Source organism: Bacillus rossius, chromosome 15, assembly GCF_032445375.1.
Source record: "Bacillus rossius redtenbacheri isolate Brsri chromosome 15, Brsri_v3, whole genome shotgun sequence".
Lineage (NCBI taxonomy): Eukaryota > Metazoa > Arthropoda > Insecta > Phasmatodea > Bacillidae > Bacillus > Bacillus rossius.
Window position 1 is genome coordinate 21522057 of NC_086342.1, and position 27687 is coordinate 21549743.

The following is a 27687-nucleotide window of genomic DNA, read 5'->3' on the forward strand; positions in this document are numbered from 1 at the left end:
AATCTGTATTGTAAAATCACATTTTGGGTTCGTGAAAATAACTGGAACTTTATGGAATATATGTATACTGCCAACTGGGAAACTTAAATTCAGATAAAATTTTGTGAAAGCTAGCTGTAAACTGAATTTTTGCAAACTAGTACCCACAGTTATTTTAACAAAACTGTTAATAGAAATATATTGCAGAAAACTTCCTGCTTAAAATATGGCTTGCATGTAAATCAGGTTAAGTATCATTAATTTAAATTTAAGACTGCTTCTAGCCCAGTAGGGCTTGTCCAGTGAAGTTGTTAAATCTGCCAAATTTTAATTATGTAGACACATTTTATAGGTACATTTAAAGGTTTCTTGACAAGATATTTACCCTCTAACATTAAAAATTAACAGAAATCAACACAATTATGTACGTACAAAATTTTTAATTACGAAGTAGCACTGTACAATACAAAACATGATTGAAAACAATCTGGTTTATGTTAACGGTACTAAGCAGCTACCACACAAAAATGAAATACCATATGTACTTGACGGGTATACATCGGAACGGATGTATGCATGTTGATTACATGTGATCATATATTTGAGATTATGGAGAAACTTGAGATCACAATTTAGTAGCACACACATAGGTGTCAAGAGGTCACTATATACTAGCAAAGAATTGTAAACATGGATGCTAAACTGTGGCCAGAACTGAAGTACTGCGATGGAGTGTTTTGTCAAAGAGAAAAATATAATATTTAAGTGAAGGTTATAAAGCACTGGTCACAAACATTTACGTAAATCACAATATCAGTATTATATGGGTAATGACAAAAGTACTGTGAAATAAAATTTCTAAAATTTAATGAGCCTCCCTACCATTGCAAATAAACCAAAGGGGAATACATACGCACTTTTCTTATCAGTGTAGGCCTAAACACTGTATAACTTACTAAAGGAAAACAAATTAACTTATATTCCAGGGTTTTTATGCTTAGAGGTGATATTTCTTAACCAGAACAAAAATTTAATCTAGTAAAGAGTGTATGCATTCTATTTTAAGGTATAGAATACTACCAGTTTAAAGCCTTTATTATATAGGTGATTTTATAAGTATAATTTTAAATAAAAGCCATATATTTGGCTCTGTGTGAATTTTACTAGTCTTCAAATGTAAACTCGATGGTTTTTGAAAGAATGATAATGAAACTTTATACAGGAATTGATATTTTTTTTTTAATCTTGCAGCAGAAAATATTGTTTGAATTCATGGTGCCTAAAGATTTAACAATGTTTATTAATTAAGAGCTGAAAATACTGCACAAAACCCTTGACATTATACAATGATAATAAGTACGTATAAAAAGATAAGTACGTATAGTTCGTAAATAAGAAACCACAAATTCAGCTTTCTGTAACAAAATAGTAAATAAATATTCGGTATATTCACTTGCGCGACTAAACAGTTCAATCCAAGTGAAATTTTAAACATTTAAACTGAATAAATATTATTTCATATTCACGGAGATGTTCCTTGCACTATAAATAAGCCACCTTAAACAATCCATCCAGTAATATCCAGACAAATTGTTTGCTAATCCTGAAAATCTCACTTTTGTTCCACAGAATACACTTGAAAAGTGACTTACAAGGTGTGCTCATCTGAAGCGAACTCCGCCTTGGCATTCGGACCAAAAAGTGTGCTCATCTGAAGCCTACTCCGCCTTGGCACGCGAACCAGGTAGTGTGCTCATCTGAAGCTTACTCCGTCTTGGCACGCGAACCAGGTGGTATGCTCATCTGAAGCTTACTCCGCCTTGGCACGCGAACCAGGTGGTGTGCTCATCTGAAGCTTACTCCGCCTTGGCACGCGAACCAGGTGGTGTGCTCATCTGGCACGCTCGGGGTCGTGCGCCCGGAACGCGATCTGGTGGACGTCGCGCTGCTCCCTGAAGGTGACGGGCGAGCCGGCGTCGTCAGCTGTGGAGTGGTACTCTGTGAGCTGCGATGAATCGTAGGAGTCTGCATCCCTGTTGTACGGGGAGCCATAGTAGCTCGGTCCTTCATTGCTGGGGGAAAATAAAATGGAATTTTAGTGCCAAATATAAGCATACATAAAATATTGCGTTTATCGAAAATATCAAAGGACATAATCTCATGTTCTACATTTATTATTTGCTGGTATGTTTTATTGTATACAAATGAAGCTTTATTGGTGACTGCTTGCAGTCTACAGCATTTAAGTTCAGTTATAGTTTATGAGATATATTTTAAAAATGATGGTATTTCTATATTTTTAACATAGTTTTCTAAATACAAAATTAAGTTAAAAATATTACATGAGATATAGTTCTCTTGGTTTGCAAAGAAGCAATTTTTCTTCGTAACCAAATTTCCTATTTCTATGAGATGAACTGTCGTGATAAAATTGGAAGAAGGTTAAGAGACAGACATGGTAGTGAGTTTTCTGAAATTGTCAACAATTTGCTAATTATTTTGTAGCTTACCCAACGTCGGATCGATTTTAATTAAATTTACGATAAAGAGAGAGGGGAGGTGGTGAAACTGATAATCTACAGGTCAACACATAAGCTAGGAGTTTATGGTAACTATTATCACTGGATTACTGAAGCAACATGCTATATTAGGCGAAAGTGAACATTTATATTCCAACCCGCAGAATAATTATTTTAATTGTGCAGTGTGACTGTGTCACTCGAGGTTTGGAGCCTACTATGAATTTTATGCAAATCATCGTCTTATGCCTATGTACATACTTATGTAATGTAATAACTCTAAGATTATTTTTGTTCTCGTTCAGTAAAACTTAGACTCTTAAGTCCCTGCCAGACTGGTGAGCAAGTGATATGAGAGCGCCAATCTCTAAGAGTGACATAGCTATCACACTGCAATTCCACACAACTACATTTATTCTTGTTGGTCTGCATGTTGGCATTGGGGAGGCATAGACTTTTGTAAGAAAAAATCTCAGCATTTGTCTCGGAAATACTTTCGGAGACAATTAACAATGGAAAACAGGAATCGTGATGGCTTGAGCCATATTCGGGTCTTCGAGTCAGTCTCTTACCCCCTTTTTATATATATTTTATTGAAAAATGTTTTTTGCTGTGTAGTAACTTCTTTATCAATGATCCAAATCATTCCTTCCCATTTAATTTTTTTTACAAGAATTTCATACAATTTACATCTGTTAAGTATCTGACTCTGATATAGGGTTGTGACTAATTAAGACGGATCAAAATGTATGCCCATGCTTATCCGGGACACGGGCCTGGAACCCCTTACTATCACAACCCAGCGTGCCTCCAACTACGCTACATATGGGCCTACAGTGGCCCAAATAATCTTGTGATCCCACTGCCTTAATCTTCTCTGCATAATCAAATATTCATTATATTTCCCCATCAGAAAAAAAAGTGGACCAGTCTTTCAGTACTTGCCAATGATAAGTAACATATAACCTAGGTAACAAGCAAATTCATGTGTTATCGTATTGCAAATACACTTATAATACGAAACTTGGAGACGAAATTTAATGTAGAATTCTTTTAAATTATGCCGGACGTAATAAATATAAGCAAATTGTGTTCTCAACTACATTTATGGACTCGAATCGCGCGTAGTTTCCGCACACGCTGCTAGAATTCGCTTCTGGAGCAGATACGTCAATAATTAAATCATTTGATTAGCAGACAGAAATTTTAAACTATAAGTATAATGAAACAGCTCCGACGATAAAAGAAAAAAAACTTGAAAAACAGACTAGACCCCGGCATTGAACCTGATTTTCTACAAGGAATTTTATTAAAATGCTGCCCGTATGGCTAGTTAAAAACCTTCCCGACTGTGGAGTTACCATCACCAACTGAGTGTATTGCATACTTAGCTGACAGTAGCTCGTCCATGAGAAAACACAAAATAAAAAGATGCAAGGAGACTACTTAATACAGATGCCATATGATAGCTAGATGTGTTCTCCTCCAATATCACTCACCACCCACTACCTTCGCCAATATCGTGACATTGCACAATACATTTTTTTAAAACAAATCCATTTTTTTGATCGTAGTTATCCTGTACTTTTTTTTTACATAACTGCAAACCTTACTTTATCAATGTCCATTGTAAAAAACCTCATCTCGCTATTAATATTATGTAACTATATTAAGATTTATTTGCCCCCTCTCCACTCCCAAAATAGTTGGAACGACCCTGCTGGCAAGTAGGTACTACATGCCTCATGAACTTTTCTCCCCCACAATTTTGTGCCAGTCATAGTTCGCCCGGCTGTCAGGTATGTGTGAAATAGACACTCCCAAAATAGTTGGAATCGTCCCTGCTGGCAAGTATCTACTACATGCCTCATGAACTTTTCTCCCCCACAATTTTGTGCCAGGCATAGTTCGCCCGGCTGTCGGGTATGTGTGAAATAGGCACTCCCAAAATAGTTGGCACGTCCCTGCTGGCAAGTACTAAATTGCCTCATGAACTTTTCTCCTCCACAATTGTGTGCCAGGCATAGTTCACCCAACCGTCGGGTATGCGTGAAATAGGCACTCCCAAAATAGTTGGAACGTCCCTGCTGGCAAGTACTACATTGCCTCTTGAACTTTTCTCCTCCACAATTGTGTACCAGGCATAGTTCCTTCGACTGTCGGGTATATGTGAAATAGGCACTCCCAAAATAGTTGGAACTTCCCTGCTGGAGAGTACTACATTGCCTCTTGAACTTTTCTCCCCCACAATTGTGTGCCCGGTATGTGTGAAGCAGGCCCAAAAAGGTCACGTGCTCGCGCTGTGTCCCCGCGTGGTTGTCACCTGTAGTGGAGGCCGCCGCCGCCGGACTGCGGGGCGTATGGGCGGACGTGGTGGGGCGGCGCGTGGTAGTAGTTGCTGTGGCCGTGCGCGCCGTAGTTGTGGTGCAGGTCGGGCTTGCACAGCTTGAAGAAGCCGATGAGGCCCGGCACGACGAGCGCCAGGAAGCCGAGCAGCTTCTTGAACGAGGCCAGCCCCAGGATGAGCGGCAGGAACAGCAAGAGCTTCAGCTTGAACAGCTTCAGGATCACCAGCATGGGGATCAGCAGCTTCTTCAGGCGCTTTCGGGCTGCGAACAGGAGGCCGTCTCAAAAACCTCCCCCAAGGAGACACACTCTGTCCGGACCCCTCCCTTCCATAGCAACCTAGGTTACAGAGATATTATTTTGGAAATTTATTTTATGCCTCAGCCTAAGCTACAATATTGTATAGCCTCCCCATAATAGCCCGACATGCCTCACACACCTAGAAGTGGTAGGAATTGTGTTTCCAAGTAGACTATACATATTTACTATTTTTAAGCATTTCTTTCATTCAAACCTTACATGCATGAGTCTTTCGTGTATATAATAATATGTATTTATGGCTTGTTTTTAACGAAAGTATTGCAACAAAGTATTACAACAATCAAATAAAAACTAAAATATAGAATTATCAGTTTTCTTTTCTCAAGCCATATCATTGCTTAAATTTATATGTGTAAACGTTGGAGTAATAAAAGTTCACTATTCCCCGGGGTTTTTGTGTGACAAATTTTCTTTTACAATTAAATTATATAGAGTAGTTAATCATAAAATATGATATAAGGGTTAAACTGGACACCCTCCTTCGCAGCGTCCTGGCTACGGCACTGCTGAAGGATGAGGAAACGAAGGCAAACACAACCTAGAACAGCTTTTTATGAACTGTTCACAACAGTCCGAACCTGTGGGCGGTCCGTGTCCTTGTCCTGACGTGGATGACGTCACTGCCCCGTCTACAATTGCGGTGCCAGATTTACGAATGTAAAGATTTATAAAGTGGTCACCAGATCGCAGACAATATAGAGCGCCAAAATAAACGTCTTTCGATTGTTTTTGTTTATTGATTTCATGCATAGTAAATGATTATGCAGCTAAGTTCTGAATATTCATTTAACTTGTTAAAATTGAGGGCGTTCAATAATGTTTATTTATTCTGCAAGGCAAAAGCAAATGCAAATAAATTAATTCAAAAAATACCGAAATGCCGGTGAAATCTTCACGGTCGACTCGCCCAAAAGTCAAGCCACTCCGTATATATTTATGGTTACTGAAATACTTAAATTCCAGTGTTAAACCTTTTTTTATTGTTAAAAGTTTTATGGGACTTTAAGTTGAGTATTTGTGCCCATTAATTTTATAAATATTCCAAGGCCAATCTGTGAATTATTGATGTGACAACGTATAACAAATCGACGAACGCCGGCTGCACGCACGAAAAAGTGTCCCGTTACGCACATTGTCCCGTTACGCTTATTGTACGCTTGCGCCGCATCTATCTCTCTTCCACTCGATTGGAACAACCATCGATTTGACTTTTTCGAGGCACATTAAACTTGAAACACTCCCATTCGTTTCCTACTTTTCCTATCATCGTCCCATCCTTAACAGAATAACACAGATTGGAAGAAGTTAAATTGCAAACATGTAAAAAATTTATAGTTAAAATAATCTGTTCGTTAAAGAATTAAACATATTTGAATTAATGAGTGCAAATAAAAGTAAATTTATCAATTAAATTGTAGATTTCATTTCACTCCTTCTTTGTATCCATACAAAATAGTGAATAATTCAATAAAAATTATTCAATTTTATTCATAAAAGTATGCAATAATTTCATCAATGTTTTGTTATGACGTTGTCACGTTAAACTATCGTCCGTAAACCGACTTTACAGACAACCAATTTTTTTTTGTAATGTTTTGCAACTGCCTCCTTTCTTTGTGCGAGTGCCGCATCCCAAGAAGTGTTCCTGGTGCCGCCCTTGCGAGCCATAGAGTCGAGCCGTAGAGTCGAGCCATAGAGTCGAGCCGGAAGCGGCTACGGTGCTTCTCCCGCGGACGCGAAAGGAAAGCAGGCCAGCGACTGCGCGGCACGTACGCCCGCCATGTGACGCGGTTACCCCCCCTGAGGCCCGTTAAAACAATGACGCGTGAACGGAGACCCGATCCCACGGAACAAGTTTCCGCAAAAGCACGCAGACGGAGGTGGACCCGTACGCATCAGCTCGGCGACGCTTACGTAGCTCCGTGCGACCAATATATGCAGAGTATTTCTCTGCGGCGGTAGCCATGTTTGTTTACATTATAAATACGTTAAAAAAAAGTGTTTCAAGTACAAATAATATCAACTGTTCTGTTATTACTGTGTGGTATATTGTTATTATATACATAAATAATGCACGTTATATGATCTCGAAGGATAATATATATATTTTTAATTAAATTCATAATTCGTTATTTTGAAATGCAATTTATTACGTTTCCGCGCATTTTGGGAGCAGCAGAAGTGATAGTGAAACGCTCCGGGTGACCTATCTCCGTTTCCGTGCCATGTAAGGATGTCCCAGTTTCTATGATATATTATAAATGTTTCATTTAGACTATTTACAACAAACAATACATCAAATTGAAAGTGAACTAACCTTTTTTTGTTACAAATGTCTAATATGTGCACCTTTAGCTATACAGCACACATCCGAACTAAAAGTCCAATTCTTCCTACAATTCGGTAACACTTCCGGAGAAATGGAAGCAATGGCTTCTTGAATTCTGTCTCAACTTTGGCAATCCCAAAAGAAAAAAAAATCGCATGGAGTTGTCAGGTGAACGCGGAGGCCAGCGAAAAAGAGCTCTATCGTCTCGACCATTACGACCAATGCAACGGTCAGGGACTTCGACTTTCAAACCATTCTCGTACAAAGGTTATTCCAATTGGGGAGGGCTTAACTCTTAGCAGATTGCGGAACATGAAACGCTTTACGCCTCAGGAGTCAGCCATTTTGCGAAGGGTGGCGCTGCAAACGAGAAAACAACAAAGCAGTGCTCGCGCATGCGCTTATCCAAAACCGTTTTGGTTACTCTTTAATTGTGACCTTGAACCCAGGGCCGGCGCGTCCATATAGGCGAACTAGGCAACCGCCTAGGGCGCCAAGTAGCTGGGGGCGGCGCAGCACGACACATAACAGCTGATATAATATGTTTAACGATTATTGAAACTAGATGAAAATGGATTTTTGTAACAGTTTGGAATGTTTATATTGATATAAGTAATTATTTTAAAGTCCACGGTGACCTGTTTATGATTTGTAATAAGTAAAAAAAAAAAAACACAAGCCTGCTTACATTTGATTGTTGACCAAAATCTCAGGCTTACGTGATGTATTTTGAGGAAAGAAAAATTTTTTTTTGGTGGTGTCCGAGGGGGGCGGGGGAGGTAGGGGCATTAAGGTTTCTCGCCTAATGCGCCAATTTACCTTGCACCGGCCCTGCTTGAACCAGCGCTCTACAGTTGATACTGTAACTGGGACAGTGTATTGTGGACGTGGTGTGTAAAGGGCTAACAGCTACTCACAGAAAGGGCTGTCGTGCTACTCACAGAAAGGGCTGTCGTGCTACTCACAGAAAGGGCTGTCATGCTACTCACAGAAAGGGCTGGCGTGCTACTCACAGAAAGGGCTGTCGTGCTACTCACAGAAAGGGCTGTCGTGCTACTCACAGAAAGGGCTGTCGTTCTACTCACAGAAAGGGCTGTCGTGCTACTCACAGAAAGGGCTGTCGTGCTACTCACAGAAAGGGCTGGCGTGCTACTCACAGAAAGGGCTGTCGTGCTACTCACAGAAAGGGCTGTCGTGCTACTCACAGAAAGGGCTGTCGTGCTACTCACAGAAAGGGCTGGCGTGCTACTCACAGAAAGGACTGTCGTGCTACTCACAGAAAGGGCTGTCGTGCTACTCACAGAAAGGACTGGCGTGCTACTCACAGAAAGGGCTGTCGTGCTACTCACAGAAAGGGCTGTCGTTCTACTCACAGAAAGGGCTGTCGTGCTACTCACAGAAAGGACTGGCGTGCTACTCACAGAAAGGGCTGTCGTTCTACTCACAGAAAGGGCTGTCGTGCTACTCACAGAAAGGGCTGTCGTGCTACTCACAGAAAGGACTGTCGTGCTACTCACAGAAAGGGCTGTCGTGCTACTCACAGAAAGGGCTGTCGTGCTACTCACAGAAAGGGCTGGCGTGCTACTCACAGAAAGGGCTGTCGTGCTACTCACAGAAAGGGCTGTCGTGCTACTCACAGAAAGGGCTGGCGTGCTTGTCCTCCAGCACGTCTATCTCCTCGGCGATCTCGTCGACGAAGCGCGGCGAGTAGCGGCCCGCCTCCGTCACCTCGGCGGGGAACTGCACCTCCACCGCCGCCGACTTGACGAAGCGCTCCACCTTGCGCAGCAGGAACTTGACGAACTGGTCCCACTCGGGCTCGTCGGCGCGCGGCTCCGTCGAGAACTCGTACGGCTCGGCGACGAGCCGCCGCAGCTGCGCGTCGGGCATGCGCACGACGCGCGCGTTCTCCGTCAGCGCGTACGAGTCCTTGGCGAAGAAGTCGTCGAGCGAGGCGAGCGCGCGCGACTTGAAGCACTCGGACAAGTCGCCGCCGAGGCAGGCCGAGTTGGCGCGCGCGAGGTAGGGGTCGGTGTCGGCTCCGGTGCCCAGGCCGATCCAGTCCAGGAAGTCCTTGCCCTGGCGGGCGCGGCCCTCGGCGTGCTCCAAGGCGTTGTCGTCGGAGGAGTTGCGTGCGGACGCCAGCGCGGCCAGACACGCGGCGGTCGCCAGCCGCAACAGCCACGTCGTCGCGGTCGTCATGCTCGTCGCGGACTGCGGGACCAGCTGGGGCGCTCCCGGGGGGCAGACTCCCGTTACGGACCGGTTCGGGACACCTCGTGCTGCGTCGGCCTCTTCCGTGTGGCCTGTGACGCCGGTATCCTCCTCGTGCGCGCATTTATACCTCTTGCGGGCCCCGAGGGTTCATTGTCTCGTCTTCGCCCTGCCCAGAAAACACACCCACCCCCTCCTGTGCGCGGGAAAGCCCGCCCGATGAAGGTGAAAGGAGAGGCGAGGGTGAAAGTGACGGGCCGAGAAGGATATCCTACTCGCCGCGCGGCGTGCGTGCGCGCGCGGGGGCAAGACGTTATATAAAATGGGTCCGGGTGAGCTCATCTTTGTTGACGCCTCACGCGTCACCCGGCTTGATTGCGTGTGCTGTTGCGTACTGTGGGTGTGAGCGCCCCAGTTACCCGGCCGACGACAGTGGAATATAAAACCACCAGGAATCGCAGACGAAGGGTGTGTTTTGTAATAAACCACGTTTTTTTTTTTTTAAAAACTGACTGAAAGTACTAATTTATTTCTCCTAGCCCCATACAGATCTGCAACACAGTACAAATTGTCCTGAAAATTTATGACTGTGAATTTTTACTACCCATGAAAATTCTTGTAAGATTTAAACACGAAAAAAACGTGGGCCGCATGCAAATGATGATTGATGCATGACTATTTCAACTATAAGACACAAACAATTTTACTGAACTGCAAGTGATATGAACTGTCGTGCGAGTTTTCTCAACGACAGATACTCTCTACACTACTTGCTGTTATCTTGCTATTATTTGCCAACAGACATGTCATTGCTTGTTGGTATTGACAGCCTGCGCAATCAGCCTATTGGCCCGACTTAGTAAACCTGACATTTACAAGACGTTAGTGACATGAAATTAAACGGATATGCCCTTCTAAATAATTTATTTATGTGGTAAAACATTTTAAGCATTTTACGAATAGGAAAAAGGTTACCTCACTATATTATTCAAAAATAAATGAGAGCATATAATTAATACAAACGAGATATTCTGACCTTTCTCTCACAGAAAACAGATGCACTGCGTTGAAGAAAACAAAAAAAAAAAATCTAGTTTGTAACCAAGGACAGATGGTGCTATTACGGGCCCCGCCTACCGGGACATACATACAAAGTGCAGACCCTCAGGAGAAACTACATGATTTGAAAAATACTTAATATGTCCGAGTGGTGTCTTTCACGAAATGCATTTAAGAATCCGCTGAGGGTGTTTGGACAGTTATGTTTCCGTATTTACTTTTTAAACTGTGTTTTTAGGAGAGTGAAACGTGCCCTCAGAACAATTTTTGGTCATGAAACGCCCGGTAAAGATTCTTGAGACCATCCAAGGACCTTGCATTACACTTTTATCTTCATTTCTCCGCTGTATAATGTTACGGTTACAGCTCAAATTTCATGGTTGCCCTATGCACGGCGAGAAGACTGCGCGCCAGCTTAGAGGCGATACCGGGCTAGAAGCACCAGCGAACGTCGCCTCTCTGACACAGATAAACCTACCAGTATCACAGTGGACTACCGACTTCAATGATATTTTTGTCAAGAGACTCAAAGCACATAAAAAAAAAATTCTGTACTTTTACAAAATATCCTTTAGAAACCAGTCGACAATAAATAATTTGTAACACTACAAGAAAGATATTGTATGTTTTTACAACACATGGTCATGGTTATTTTTGTATATAGGAAATACGTTTTTTCGAGATGATACTGAGTATTTCTTACGAAAATTGGCATATAATTTGACCTTTTAATTATTGTTTCATTCTAGCATAATTTTTTAAACAGTGGAAAAGATAATAGAATATTCTACATTTGACTATTTTATATTATTTAAATGATCCATGCAATTGGTATTTTTGATTTAATGCAGTTTTTTTTTTGGACATACGCCATTGCAGTTATTCACTGTTTTCTCATGGAAAAATTGTGAAAATCAAAAAATTAAAAAAAAATTATGTAGATAAAAAATTCACAGAAAACAAGACGGAATCAGCTGATGTCGGACAAACAGAACCATCGACAAAACTAAAAAGTATCATGGACAACACAAGAACGACAGCACGGACAAAAAGTGAACAACATATAAATATCATTCGGCACAAGAATTCCGTTGAAGGAACTTAGTCATGAAAAATAATATAACAACACAGACGAACACAGTGAACTGGAAACGACGAGACATTAAATGCAAGCAACGCAGCAAACATATAAACACAACGATGAAGATAAACAAGTACTATGTACAACACAATGACGATAGCACTGACTAACACAGAAGGTTTCCAGTGAGAACAGTTGCAAAGTTTCGGAATTTCGGAATTTTTTTCCCATGACAAAACAGTGCAAAACTGCAATGGCATATGTCCAAGAAACTGCATTAAATTTGACTATTTTTTTTACCGTGCTTATTAGTATGCGCAGTGAATACTGGAAAACTATTCAGGGAACGGTTTAAAAATAACTTTAACTATTGGAGGTACTGGGACAACACAAAGCACAAATTACTGGGCAAGAATCCGAACGCAGTATTACTGCGAACACTATTTTGTAGTGATACAGTTTTTTTTTCATGTAAATGTAAAAAATTACAAATGTCTGTAATTTCACATGAATATTTCTGTTCCAAATAAGAAAAAAAATACAGTCTAAGATTGTAAACTTAGTAATAGGCCGTTCGAATCCTCAAAACATTGAATACCACCGAATCGATTTCATTGAAGGATTTGATATTTTAGGAAAAAGATAGGAAGAAAAAAATTGGGGAAAATAAGAAGTGAATTCCAACATCCAACACTGAAATTTCTGAAGTTTACTAGGCCTATTTGTGTTTTTATTAGCTTACTACCGTTCTCCAACATATTCTGTTTTTAGAATGAATTAATGTACTTAAAATAACGATTTGTATTCATTCGGGTAACTTTTTTTTTTGTGAAAATAACACTAAAGGGGTTGAATGTTTTAACATCATAGTAATTTTTTTTTAATTTCTTGTGAATTTTTTAAAATAAAGCTGTATAATCAGTGTACTTTATTTTATTATATTTCGGGATTTGTTTTCAATACAATTAAAAATTTACTTATCACATCCTAAAAATATTCAAGCAATTAATTTACAACATTTTTTGCTTGTCTGAAATTGAGTTTTACTATGACTGACGAATTGGGCAGAATTATTTCATAAACTACGATTTTAAGAAGGGTGGGGGGGGGGGGGGGGGCATGGTTTCCAAAATATATTTTGATTATATTTACGTGGTTTTATAACATCTGAATGAAAATCATGATGTCACATCGTAGATTTTTTATAAATGGTTTCATTAATTAAAGAATTACTTATATTATGATTTCAAAAATTCAGCCTTGGCATAAACTGAAGACGCGTATTTGTTTTAAACATAGGTTTTAATGAACCATTTGAGTATAATATAAATGTAAAACAAATTATTTAGGATTTAATTAATAAATGTATAAAATGTTAGTTGTAACAAAACTGGGGATATCCCAGATTTCAGGCATTTATGAATGTAGCCATTGCTAATCCCTGTAAACGACGCTAAAAAAAACTGAAAACTTTACAAAACGTAAAATATATATCAATTTAAATATAATATTAGGTAATTAAAAGTAAAATTACTTTATCAGCAATTATAAAATAATTTATTGATAAAGGTTCACAGGTTGAGAATTTTTTTTGTGAAAAATATATGCCCCTACTCATGTTTGGGAATGATTCATTTGGTCGCAGATTAAAATCCAAAACCATCATACTTCTGCACTATGTTCATGATCTCACCGCAGTTATTTAGATATGCCACTCTACCATCAAGAGACAACGAAGCCCAATTATGAGAGGCATAGTGACAATAATAATAAAAGGTATTACCTGATTAAATCAAGAAAAGTGATGGGAAACGTTGGTATAAAGCAAATATGAGGCTTTGGATTTTAAGCCTGAAGCCAAACTGATTCGCAAAATTAATTGCCGTGTTTCTATTCATGTGCATTTGCTTCGATGGTTTCTTAAGGCCAGTTCACCGCCGAGTTCTTGAGGAATGAAAAGTAAGAATTAGTCCTGTTCTTTGACATACGTGTCTGTGCTCAGGAGTGTGGTGGTTTCCAACTTCAGATCTCCTCCTTCAATGCGCACTCGAACTGCGTTCTCATTGGACCGAGGGTGGGGTTTAAAGCTCCTCGAAAGACCAGAAGCCAGTAACAAAATTACAAAAAAAAACTCAAATCACCCACTAACATGGCGGCGGCCAGAGAAGGAGAAAAAAAAATTGGTTGTCTGTAAAGTCGGTTTACGGACGATAGTTTAACGTGACAACGTCATAACAAAACATTGATGAAATGATTGCATACTTTTATGAATAAAATTGAATTATCACTATTTTGTATCGATAAAAAGGAGTGAAATGAAATCTACAATTTAATTGATAAATTTACTTTTATTTCCGCTCATTAATTCAAATATGTTTATTACTTCAACGAACAGATCATTTTAACTATAACTTTTATACATGTTTGCTATTTGACTTCTTCCAATCTGTGTTATTCTGTTAAGGATAGGACGATGATAGGAAAAGTAGGAAACGAATGGGAGTGTTTCAAGCAAGTTTAATGTGCCTCGAAAAAGTCAAATCGATGGTTGTTCCAATCGAGTGGAAGAGAGATAGATGCGGCGCAAGCGTACAATGAGCGTAACGGGACAATAAGTCATCCTTTTTCGTGCGTGCAGCCGGCGTTCATCGATTTATTAGACGTCACGTCAAAAATTTCTTACAGAGTGAATAAATAATTTATAAACATTTCTGATCTCCGCGCGCAACAACGTCCACTCCGAGTGGGAACGTCTGCCGGTTGAGCGCCGCTTTCTCTCCGCTCGAGTCCCCGCGGGACCCTGGTCGACGAACTTGAACGTGGCATTCGTGCTTCAGCTGTTTCTTTTTCTTTTCTTTCCATTGCCTATCCTTCGCCCCTCTCGGTACCTCTCGCCCCGTCTCCTCCTTTCTCTCTTCGCCGCCGTAGTCCTACAACGCACGACGCTCTCCGAACATACACCATCGTAGAAGACAGATGGACTCTTATACACTGGAAATTTTTTTTTGACGTGACAACGTCTAATAAATCGACGAACGCCGGCTGCACGCACGCTAAAATGTGTCCCGTAACGCACATTGTCCCGTTATGTTGTGTCCCGTTACGCTCATTGCACGCTTGCGCCGCATCTATCTCTCTTCCACTCGATTGGAACAACCATCGATTTGACTTTTTTCGAGGCACATCAAACTTGCAAACACTCCCATTCGTTTCCTGCTTTTCCTATCATCGTCCTATCCTTAACAGAATAACACAGTTTGGAAGAAGTTAAATAGCAAACGTGTATAAAAGTTATAGTTAAAATAATCTCTTAGTTAAAGTAATAAACATATTTGAATTAATGAGTGCAAATAAAAGTATATTTATCAATTAAATTGTAGATTTCATTTCACTTCTTTGTATCCATACAAAATGGTGATAATTCAATCAAAATGATTCAATTTTATTCATAAAAATATGCGATCATGTCATCAATGTTTTGTTATGACGTTGTCACGTTAAACTATCGTCCGTAAACCGACTTTACAGACAACCAAATTTTTTTTTTTTTGATCGAACAGGAATATTTATGACATATAAGTTTACATCATTTGATTACATCAATTAAAATATAAACTTATAAGCCAATATTCGTAAGAAATAGTCAGTACTATTTCAGAAAACCACATTTAATATATGCATAAATAACCATAGTCATCTGTGTTGTACAAATTCACAAAATATTTGTTATAGTATTACAGACTATTCCTTGGCAACTGGTTTCCAAAGGAATGGTTTGTAAATTTGGTAAATGTCTCATCCTTAAAACTGCAGTGTGCATTATAATGGGCATTAACTCTCTCTTCACAATGCATGAGCGATATCTGCTATTAGCACTGTCCTTGTTTCAGTTGCCAGACACACTCAAAGAGCACAAAAATAGAAAAATAACAAAAAAAATATATTTTTAAAGGAAAATTTGGAATGATAAATTTTTAAAAACATTTCCTTGTCATAATTAATAAATAGGATCGTCTGATGATATTGAATCCTTACGTTTAAAAAAATGTAAATAAAATACGCCATCTTGGTTTTTGCAGTCAACTTTTTTATGCTATTTAATGTTAAAAATTTTGTCTCGGTTTGATCAAAGTAGATAGTGCCCAAAGTACATAGTGGCCAACATCTACAGTTAGTTTCTAGTATGAAATAACAACTGGTATTGAGAACTTATATACATAGGCTAAATATATTTTTTTTCAGAGTATTTAAATTATAATAATATTGTCCAAATACACTATTTTATCGTCTTAAAAAATGTACGATTAGTATTTTGAAAGAGGATAAAACTGATTTTTGTTATCGATGGTATACAAAATAAGAATATAAATGTTTGGAAGCTGGGTAGTATCAATCTAGCAATATTGGGCGCCATATTTCTGTACAGCAATCAGGCAGGGGCCTATTGGGGGGGGGGGGGGGGGGGAGCAGACTAATTTCCCGGGTCCCGAACTCCAGAAGGCCTGTTTGAGTTTCAAGATTTTATTTTACCCTGATAGTAGTGTACGACATTACAAGTTTATGGCTAATAGACAAGTCATGCAATACACTCAGTTCACGTCTACAGTTATGTCCATGGTAAAGTTTGGACCTTTATTTTTTTTTAAAAAATTTAGTTCTATGTTTAAAAAAAATTGTACATTAAGTATAAGTAGATGACCAGATTTTTCCCTCGGGACTTTAGTTACTTTCGACGGCCCTGGATACAGTATAGACTCTATAAAATTATACATTTTAATATATAATTCGCTAAAGGGTAGTTTGACACGCCCTGAAGGACAATAAACAAATAACAAGATTAAACGCACAGGAAGTAAAACCTGACAGCAGCCAATAAACAACAGTAGTCGACTCGTTTAAATTCAGGTGTGTGGATCCTAGCGTGGTGATTGAAAAAAAAAACACGAATTTTCATAGTGTCTAGTCGTGGAGTTTGGAATTGTTAGTAGATGGCATGTTCTCTTTTATCATGTGCATTTAGTAGGAGAAATTTTGGTAAATGGCGTATGTGTGTGTAAGTGGCGATTCACAGTTCACAAACCTGACCTGAAACTTTATTGTATTAACAGTTTCATGAATTTTAACAAAATGGGCAGTATTTTGATAAAATTCACCGTCGAAAATCAGGTCCAATCTTTTTCGCTTTTATCGGAGCCGTTTTATATATGATTTAAATTTTTGTTCTGCTGATAAAATGACTCAGTATTCAACACAGTTGCACGGCAAAGAATTCTAGCGGAAGGCGCGGAAACTACGTGTCAAGAAATGAAGTTGAAAACTAATTTTGCTCGGCATCATTTTAAATAATTATAAGTGTGTTTGCAACATGATATAATATTAATTTGCACAGGGGCGCAACAACAAGGGGGGGGGGGGGGGCAAGGGTATTTTGCCCCCCCACCCCATCTGAAACTTTGAAGTGGGGGCAAACGGGGGCAAAGAAAGTGCTGTGTAATCAATTTTTAGATAATGAAACTGCTTAAATAGCACCATTTTCCACCTTGAAATACAAATTTTCCAGGGGGAGGACCCCCGGACCCCCCGCTTCAATAGGGGAGATCGATGATTCTTTATAAAAAGGTATATTGCCCCCCCCCCCCCCCTTTTGGAAATTTAGTTGTTGCGCCCCTGAATTTGCACGTTACCGAGGTTGTGTGTTACACTCGCTCACGTAAAATTTTTTTTAATACCCTGCATAGGTACATGATTGCTTCCCAAATCTACTTCTACAAGTAAGCCACAGTAAACTCGCGGATTAACATAGTGTCAGCGTCAAAAATACTGCAGGTTGCCGCTTTACCTTCTTGGTTCTGGAACAGACCGTCTGACTTGTGACATGTAGGACCCGGGTTCGCGCCCCGGCTCCTCCAAGGCGGATTGCCTCAGGCAAGTGGCGGAATTTGTCCGATGATAATATAACCCATTGCAACAAGTTAGGCTACCAAAGAGACGGTGTATGTGGAAACAAAAAAAAACCTTCTAGGATAGCCGTACAAATGGGGAACCCATTTCTTTGCTAGGGCTCCCCATACGTAGGCCATCCGGAGGTTTCACCAGGGTTGCTTAAATATTTGTTAGTTTATACAAACAAGAAAAATTACGTAAAAAAATTGGTTGTCTGTAAATTCGGTTTACGGACGATAGTTTAACGTGACAACGTCATAAAAAAACATTCATGAAATGATTGCGTACTTTTATGAATTATATTGAATCATTTTTATTGAATTATCACTATTTTGTATGGATACAAAGAAGGAGTGAAATGAAATCTACAATTTAATTGATAAATTTACTTTTATTTGCACTCATTAATTCAAATATGTTTATTACTTTATCGAACAGATTATTTTAACTATAACTTTTATACATGTTTGCTATTTAACTTATTCCAATCTGTTATTCTGTTAAGGATAGGACGATGATAGGAAAAGTAGGAAACGAATGGGAGTGTTTCAAGTTCAATGTGCCTCGAAAAAGTCAAATCGATGGTTGTTCCAATCGAGTGGAATAGAGATAGATGCGCCGCAAGCGTACAATAAGCGTAACGTGACACAGCGTAACGGGACAATGTGCGCAACGGGACACTTTTTCGTGAGTGCAGCTGGCGTTCATCGATTTATTAGACGTTGTCACGTCAAAAACAAGTTTGAATTTGTATCAGTGAGTGGGTAAGACGTGGATGCTACATATATAATTAGATTAGTTTTTTTTTTTTAAATTTATTTGTATTTCGTTAGAAGGCGTGTCTAAACAACTACGGCCCCATCATGAACACAGTGTAAGAGTACGTAGGTTTGCATTATGTTTCGCGAACAAATGATTTCTCGAAGCGCCGCAATGCTTGCAGCCCGTTTGAATTGCCCATCAGAACGTCGCGTCGGTCGGTTTCATGCTTCTCACTTCTCGGGCGGCAAAGAATATTGTGCCACTTATAGGTCCCTTCCCGTTTGTTGCACTTTCACTGCCGCCGCGGAGTGATGCTGTTGTCGGGAGGAGGTAGAAAGGAAGTGGAAGCGAACGAAGAAGTGGCCCTTGGACGCACCTGGCATTGTCCCGTGGCAAGAGGAACATTCTGTTCGCGGTCAACGGGCAACTGGGTTACGGAGAGCTGCTTCGCTGCCAAACAAAGCTAACGGTTTCCCACCTCGACAAAGAAGTCGTGTTTTAATTACTTGTTTACAATGTTACAAATCACAGCAAATCTACAGACTTTCCAAACGTAATAAAAGTTATTTACGATACCTGGAACAGCACAGAAAACTACGCCGTATCAGAAACTTCAAGATATGCGCTTCATGTAAAAAAAATAGTACCATAGATGTGGAAGAAATAAGAGTTGATTCTGTAGACTTGACAATTTTCAATTTTTTCAATGTTTTGTTAATCATTCTTGTTGGGTCATGGCAAATAATTTGTTAAAAGCGTTCGTCGTAAATTTAAGGGGAACATTTTTTTATTTTAGATCTGTAAATTATTAGCCTCATTTTAATTTTGGGATTTTTTTTAATAGGCCTTTATTCTTACGCTATTTGGAGTTGATGTGTAGAGTCCTGAAAAAAAATACTTCATGTCGACTTAGGCTTGGCTACTGGGTTTTGAGCGAATATTTCGCCCACGTTTCGGTCAGTAGCAGTTACCTGCTGATACCCTGAAGATGGCGACTGAAAGGTTGACCGAAACGTCGATGAAATCTTCGCTATCGACGCGGCTACAATGCAGAAGCCAAGCGACTCCTGAAAATGGCCGCGTGAGCCTGCATTTCTTATTGAAATTAAAACAATTTAACTTCGCCCTGAACCTGCCTGCAACTTATGTGGACGACTTTCAGCCAATTAAAAAAAAAACTAAAAAAATGAATCACTTTCACTCAAGTTAAGATATCTCGCAAGTGAGCAATACTTTTTTTTTAAAATGAAACAGAAATTATTTATGGATAATTACATATATTTGTAAATTTGTACATCTACGTGAAAACAACTGTATCACTAAAAATTAGTGTTCGCAGTAATACTGGGTCTGGATTCTTACCACGGCTTTTATGCTTTTGTGTTGTCCCAGTACTCTCAACCGTTCTGTTAATAGATTTCCAGTATTTATTGCGCATATTAACAAGCATAATAAAACCAAATCAAGGCCAACTACTGAATATTCTATTATCTTTAACATGATTTTAAAATATTATGCTTGAGTTAATATATATATATATATAGGCTATGCACCAATTTTCATAAAACGTAATTCATATACGTGAAAAATAACCGTAGTCATGTGCTGTACAAAGTTACAACATATTCCGTGTAGTATTAGAAATTATCTTGAAAATTGGTTTGCAAAGGCATCTATTGTAAACTTTCAGAAAAACTTTTTTCTGTGAGCAGTTGAAAAGCAGGGTATGTGGAGGACTGAGGTGGTCATATTAGAGATTATTGGACCTGCGAATTTCACCAGCCACTATCAGGGTTGGATCTATGGGGTTTGCTTTAACTGGATCCCTTGTTTCCCCTCTTGGGGGGGGGGGGGGGGGGCACTTGAGCAGTGATTGTTTTGACACATTGTTAGAGCAGTTGGCCGTAGCCGCTCAGTTTTTAAAGCAATATTTAGTTTGAAGTTGAAATTATAAATATTGGTGCGTTTTGTTAGCGTTAGGTTAGAAGATTAGTTTAGAATTTATTATTGTAACGGTGTTTTGTTTGTGAGAAAGATTTGTTGGTTAAACTGCAAGATTCCTAGACCGTGTGTGCAAGTAAGCTGCGTCAAGTCTACATATATCCGGGTGTCTCCTCCTCTCCCGGTTCTCCGACCACGTATCTAACTACTCCCCTCACGCGATCGGAATTTTCTTAACGCTCGAAAAAATTGTAGTCCCCTCGGAAAAAATAGTTAACTTAAAAAAAAAAATTGCAAACTTCGATGGATGTGGTGTTTTGTGGCGCAGACATATTAAATGACCAGAAAAATGTAATTACATTTGAGGGGAGGAAGGGGGAAACTAATTTTCAAAAATCCTACAGTTGGTTCAATTTAACCCTTTCATTCCCATTGTAACCATATGGCAACACAAATTTTAAACCTCTCTTGTGAATGCAAATATAAATATAAATATAAATGAAATTCTGTTTTCCAATGGTTGCCATATGGCCACATCCTCAAAATGTATATAAATTTTATTAAAATTTTTTTTTATATAATTGTAATTCTAGATATATATTTATCCGTATTTTACCTAAGAATATTTTTTCTATTTACAATAATTTGGGAATGAAAGGTTAAGAATTCGTTTTCCTAAATTAGCATGCCGGTCTCTCCAAATGGATCACTTAAACAATTAATTATATTATGTATGTCTTTAAGAGATATTATAATAATCTAAATTGTTTTTAATCATGTAAAGACATGTTTGGCTGTCGCGTCGCGTCCGTAGCGCAGTTGTTATTCCAGAATCACGATTCGGCTAGGGGAAGCCGAAGATGTACAAGTTCTGTTCCTGCCCGAACACGCCCGAATATTCCCCTTAGGCCAACCTCGGGTTTATTTATATATATATTTATATTTCTCTGTTTATTTTAATGTAGCTATACTAACGTAACTAACCGTCCATAGTGTTTTAAAGTGTTTTAATGTAGCTAACCTAACCGACCACTTTTAATATTTGAATTCATTTTTCCTGCGCAAAATTAAAACAAATCCCGAGGTTGGCCGAAGGTGAATATTCCGGCGTGTTCGGGCAGGGACAGAACTTGATGTACATCTTAGGTCTCTCTTCGGCTAGCGGCTCTCGCCCCCCCCCCCTCCCTCTCCAGAAACCTGTGCGACTACCGCACCGACGCCCACGCGACCGTCAAATGGGGTCGCGCCCTCGCCTCGATGCGTCACAACAGACGGACAGAGAGAGACAAAGAGAGATGGCTTTCACTTTCACGGAAACTTAAACGCAGCATGCGCCTCCCGTTAACAACATCCGCATCCGCTTCACCGTCGGGCCGTTAACCGGGATGGATCCGCGTCCGAGCGGGCGTCGGACGAGCGACCGTTACAACCTTCCCGGATGCGCCACCGGTGGACGAAGTAAATAAGACTGGGATCCAAATTATGACAAACTTGAAGCGTGTGCACAGCAGGCCATGCGCACACCACTTGTGCGAAGCCGGTTCACAACTGAAAGCTTAGGGCCGTATTCCAAGACACAAAAATAAGGATTTAGGTGTTGAATATGCAATACCTGTACCCTAACCATATTCCAAGTGCACGATAGGACACGGCCAGTCCCTTATTTTTAGGGCACTGATTTTTGGTGTCCTATCTGTTGCCGATTGGATCCATAGCTGTATATATATTTTTTCCCTTTTTAATGAACTTTAACGGAACTTTTACGATTACAATTCTCCCCTCCCCCTAATATCTTGAAAAACAGCAAACATAAATACGGCCAAAAATTCATCGTTTATTCTTGTACAGCCAAAATTAAATATGTTATTTCACATTATAATTCCATAGTTTTAAAAAATAAGCTAAAATTACGATGGATTCCACGAAGTACAACTGTTTATAGCCTCGCACAAGTCCTCGTTTATTAAAACGGTTGCCGATCTGATACTTTACAGGGGTTCAGTTAGGACACGTTTTGGAATATGACCCGAGAGTTAGGGTACGGCAGTTGCCCAACAAGGCAGTGCATATTCGCTACCTTACTCAAACGTCTTGGAATACCGCCCTTACTGTTAATTTCAGCCAATGAAATTTCGCGACGTATCCGACATCTATTGTCAGTGTTGACAAGTAACTATATTTACTACCAAATGATTATCACGTGACATCTGACCAGCAATTTGTGAGCACGGCTTTTTTTCTACATGTGAATAAATAAGGGTTGTATAAAATTTTTAGTTAACCATTCTAACCATGGCACATTTGTTCCCCTATGTTTACAGTTTTTGCCAGTTGACATAGCCTAAGTAATAGCACTAATTAATTTTTTTTAAAGCAGGAATTACATCTGAGCATTGTAATATCTTAAAGATTTATTACTCACAATGTGATTGATAAATATAAACATATTTCTCTAGTCCCGCCAAAATGGCTACCTACTCCACTCTCATTGGTTGTTGCATCAAGCGTCCGTATAGAAATAAAATATATTCATTTCCCTTCAGTGAACACGACCTGTCTCCCTTGCACACGACAGTCCTATGCGCTGTTGTGAATCAGTAGGTTCGAAAACACGGAGGTTAAATCTTGTGCGCACGACCTACTGTCACTATTACTGTTATTTTTGACGTGACAACGTCTAATAAATCGAAAAAGTGTCCCGTTACGCACATTGTCCCGTTACGCTGTGTCCCGTCACGCTCATTGTACGCTTGCGCCGCATCTATCTCTCTTCCACTCGATTGGAACAACCATCTATTTGACTTTTTCGAGGCACATTAAACTTGAAACACTCCCATTCGTTTCCTACTTTTCCTGTCATCGTCCTATCCTTAACAGAATAACACAGATTGGAAGAAGTTAAATAGCAAACATGTATAAAAGTTATAGTTAAAATAATCTCTTCGTTAAAGTAATAAACATATTTGAATTAATTAGTGTAAATAAAAGTAAATTTATCAATTAAATTGTAGATTTCATTTCACTACTGCTTTGGATCCATACAAAATAGTGATAATTCAATAAAAATGATTCAATTTTATTCATAAAAGTATGCAATCATTTCATCAAAGTTTTTTGTGAATTGTTACGTTAAACTATCGTCCGTAAACCGACTTTACAGACAACCAATTGTTTAGATTTTGCACCCAGTTTATAGTGTCCCCGCCTACCTGGACATACACACGGTGTGCAAGAGCTTCAGAAGAAACCAACGAATAAAATAATATATGTATGTACTCACCCTGATGTGTAACATCTAGCCTCGTTGACGAGCCAATCCACGTGTTATCATGTTGCAAATAGGTACACTTATGACACAAAACTAGTACACGTAATTTAACTTAGAATTCTAAAAAAATAATGTCGAGAGTGATAAATTAACGCAGATTGTGTTTTCAACTGTGTTTTTGGACGCGAATCACACGTATTTTGCGCACCCGCCTCTAGAATTCGCTGCCGGAGCAGTTACGTCGACATTCGAAGCATTCCATTTACAGACAAATTTTGAACTTTTTAATGAAACGTCTCCTATAAAAGCAAAAAATAAAAAAATAAAACATACTTAACTTCGGATTGGCAAATGATTTTCGACAAGGAATTTTATTAAAATACTGCCCGTCTTGTTAAAATTCATTAAACAGTTAAGTTTTCATTTGTCTTTGTGAATTTTGGTTTGCGTCATACGCCACAGAAGGCAATAGGTACCGAGGTTACACATTTCCGTTCAATGCAACTTCCGTTCCATTCACGAAATTACCTTGTACCAAGAGTTAAGATGTTACACATAATATATCCCTTTCAGCACAGCCTAAAGGCGTAGGTATATTTTAAAGTATCTATTTATTTTGGAACGTTCTGGAAACTTCTAGAAGACTTTAAGAACTTAATATACATAACATGTAATGTTCTCCAATGTAATGATCGATTAAACATTTCTTAACCCTTTCAGTCACACTTTGTCAATTCCTAATTTTAATTTTTTGATTGTAACTTATCTAATTTTTTTGTGTGTTGTAATAATCCTACCCTATAATTACAATATTAATGTATAATTATTTATTATAATTAATTTATGTGTAAATAAAATTTAGATATTTCATAGCAACAAAGAATGACGTCCTCTAGAATATAGGTACACCTTACCCCACACATTCATAGTTTAACTCCATGTTTCATTGAGATCTACATTGTCCACTTCAGTAGACGGAAGGACTGAAAGGGTTAATATTCAACTGAATGAAAATTTTTTCGAATGTTTTCAATTCAATGCACTCCACATTAAATAACTTTGAAAGAATTTTATACTATGTCCACCAAGGTAGTTATGCATATTTTTTTTTACTTTCAAACACTATATTTAATCCCTTGCATTATACGTGATAGTATAAAATGTTGTGGATCAGGGTTGAACATATATTTAGAAACTAGATAATGCCCGGCATGCGTTGCAATGCCTCAATCAATTTTTAAACGTATACTAAGCATCTCTCTTTATCTCTCTAATTCTCTATCTCTCTATGTATATCTCTATAACTCTCTCTATCTTTCTATTTATATCTCTATCTCTATATATCTTTCTACGTATATATCTCTATATATCTTTCTAGCGGACCCGACAGACATTGTCCTGCCCAAATGTACATATGGCGGTAAGTATTTCTACGCTGGACATTTTGTATCTTCTCATTATACATACCCCTCCTCTTGGGCACGCCACTGCCGTTACCAAAAACCTTTCCCATGTTTACGCAGAAGGCAACAACAATGCAAAAGCCCGTTGCCATGGAGGCTAATTATCAACAATGCTTAGTTTTTTTGCTTTTAAAGCGTGTTATTTAGTTTTTTCTTAACTCAGAATCGAGATAAAATATCCAATTGTGAATCTAAACCATCCTCGAATCCCCGTGAACTCACACAAAAAATTTCATCAAAATCGGTCCAGCCGTCTAGGAGGAGTTCAGTGACATACACACGCACACAAGAAAACAAGAAATATATATATATAAAGATTTTAAAATTTGTTAGACGTGTTTGATAGCGTAAGTAGTAAGGTAGTTTTCTTTTTATTTTTTATTTCTAGTTTTATAACCCCTTGCAGTAATTGTGTTTCATCAAAAATTGATTTTTACAATAAATTTTAACAGATTTGATAGAATACCTACTATCGGAGGTATAATTTCTTTTTGTCATTCAATTCTTGTCAATTCCACCCCTTGCAGTAAATGTTGGTTTGGTAAAGCTGTACTTTTGACACAAGTTTAAGATAATATTAGGAAGATTAAAAATAAATAAGAACAGATTTGATTGTGTACATGGTACAGAATTCACTATTATATATATATATATATATATATATATATATATATATATATATATATATATATATATATTTAAAACACTGTTTTTTTTTCACCCACTTGCAGAAATGGCTTGTCTTATAAAAAATTGTTTCAGACAGAAGTTTTAGATAATATTTGGAAGATTTACAGTAATTTCTTATAGTTTAACTAATAAGGGAGTAATTAATGGTTTTGTTCTTTTAAACCATTGTTTTTAACCACCCTTTTCATCAATAATTTGCAATATAAAAAAAAAATACTTTAGACAAAAAGTGTATGATAAAATTGTTTGAATACCTTTTAAATATTAACAAATTTTTTTTAGCTTACCTACAAAGGGAGATATGTTTTTTTTTGTCATTCCACACCTGTTTTTTTTACTCCTTTCCGAAATGGTTGATATCATAAAAAATTTTTTTTTGACGAAAGTAGTAGAAGATAGAAGTTTTACAATAAATAAGAAAAAAAATTTAAAAGGATTCGATGGTGTGCTTACTAATAATTAGGATTTTTTTTGGTCCTCCTACTCCTGTGTTTTCCACCCCTTTCTTTCAACAAGATTTTGGTATTACTCCAACCAGATGTAATAACTTAATACGGATGCGAATTGGTCACATTAAGGGAGTTATAGCAATTTTTCTCTTAAAAAAACTTTCCCCATTTATAATCTTTTTTTGGTTGGATTTTGCCCATGGACGATTTCGACCGAGATCAGGGCCGGATTTAGAGGTCTGGAGGCCTCGGGGCAACAGAGGAGCGGAGGCCCCCTGGCCCCAAATTATTTTCCAAATAAAATGAACAATTTTTTTCAGTCGAGTTTTCCAATAAATAATTTATTGTGAAATCAAGTAGATTCTCTTAGTATTTAAAAAACATACATAAATATAATCGGAGAAAAGAATTATATGAAATTAAATTTTAGTGTTAATGAATATTTCTGTTAATATTTAACAATAATATAATCATGTATGTACAAAGTACTGTAGGTAAAGGTAAAACAGCGAAAAAAGAATATCAAAGGATTTGTGGGGGCCCTCCGTTTGTGGAGGCCCCGGGGCTTTCGCCCTGGTTGACCTCCCCTAAATCCGGTCCTGACAGAGATTTTCCATTACTATATTTTATGTATTAGTTAGGAAGCGATTTGTGCGAAGTTACGGTAGTTACGTTGTCCAAAAAAAATTGTGATATACATATATATATATAAACTTTTGAGATGACTGTGGACCACGAAACGAAAAACAATGTAATATTTTTTCCGGAAGTCGTACCATGGTAACGGCTACAATAGGAAATCTTTCTTCGAAATCTATCTAAAACTGTTCAATATAAATGCATGATTTATGTTTACTAAAATCATTTAAGAACTAAACGACGTCGGAATGGTAGTACTGTTTACGGATTGCAATTTTAAGTTGTATTTTTTTTTTTTGGATAGTGAAAATGGCTACAAACAGTTGTTTTCAGAATAATATTTAGATATATGTATATGGACTCTCCCGGTAGACACTGTTGAAAGCACTAACGGACATGCAACACACATGTATTATAATATCTTCGCTATATAACACGTTTACACACGTTTAGTGTGTATCCGGTGAGAAAAATTGTGACCAAACAACAAATGCAAGATAGATACCAAAATTATTTACAATAAAATCACGTAGTAAACTGAAATACAGAAAGTTAAATAACGAACTCAGTGTCTGATACGTAGACTTAAACGCAAGTTTTAAGTAAAGAAACCAATGCTTGCTCCCGACTGATGTACACATAGTGCCAAATAAGTAATGAGACAACTAGTGTTACATCCAAACT

The 27687-nt window shown here is 38.3% G+C and overlaps 1 protein-coding gene across 1 annotated transcript; it reads right to left on the reverse strand.

The window, feature by feature from the left end:
- Window positions 1-284: 284 nt before the first annotated feature.
- LOC134539257 (uncharacterized) lies at window positions 285-23884 on the reverse strand. Its single transcript, XM_063381076.1, has 4 exons — window positions 23775-23884; window positions 9132-9877; window positions 4822-5107; window positions 285-2051 (listed from the first exon to the last, which is right to left on the reverse strand). The coding sequence occupies exons 2-4, from the start codon at window positions 9694-9696 to the stop codon at window positions 1871-1873; spliced, it is 1032 nt and encodes a 343-aa protein (XP_063237146.1). The 5' UTR covers window positions 9697-9877; window positions 23775-23884; the 3' UTR covers window positions 285-1870.
- Between the last annotated feature and the right edge of the window lie 3803 nt (window positions 23885-27687).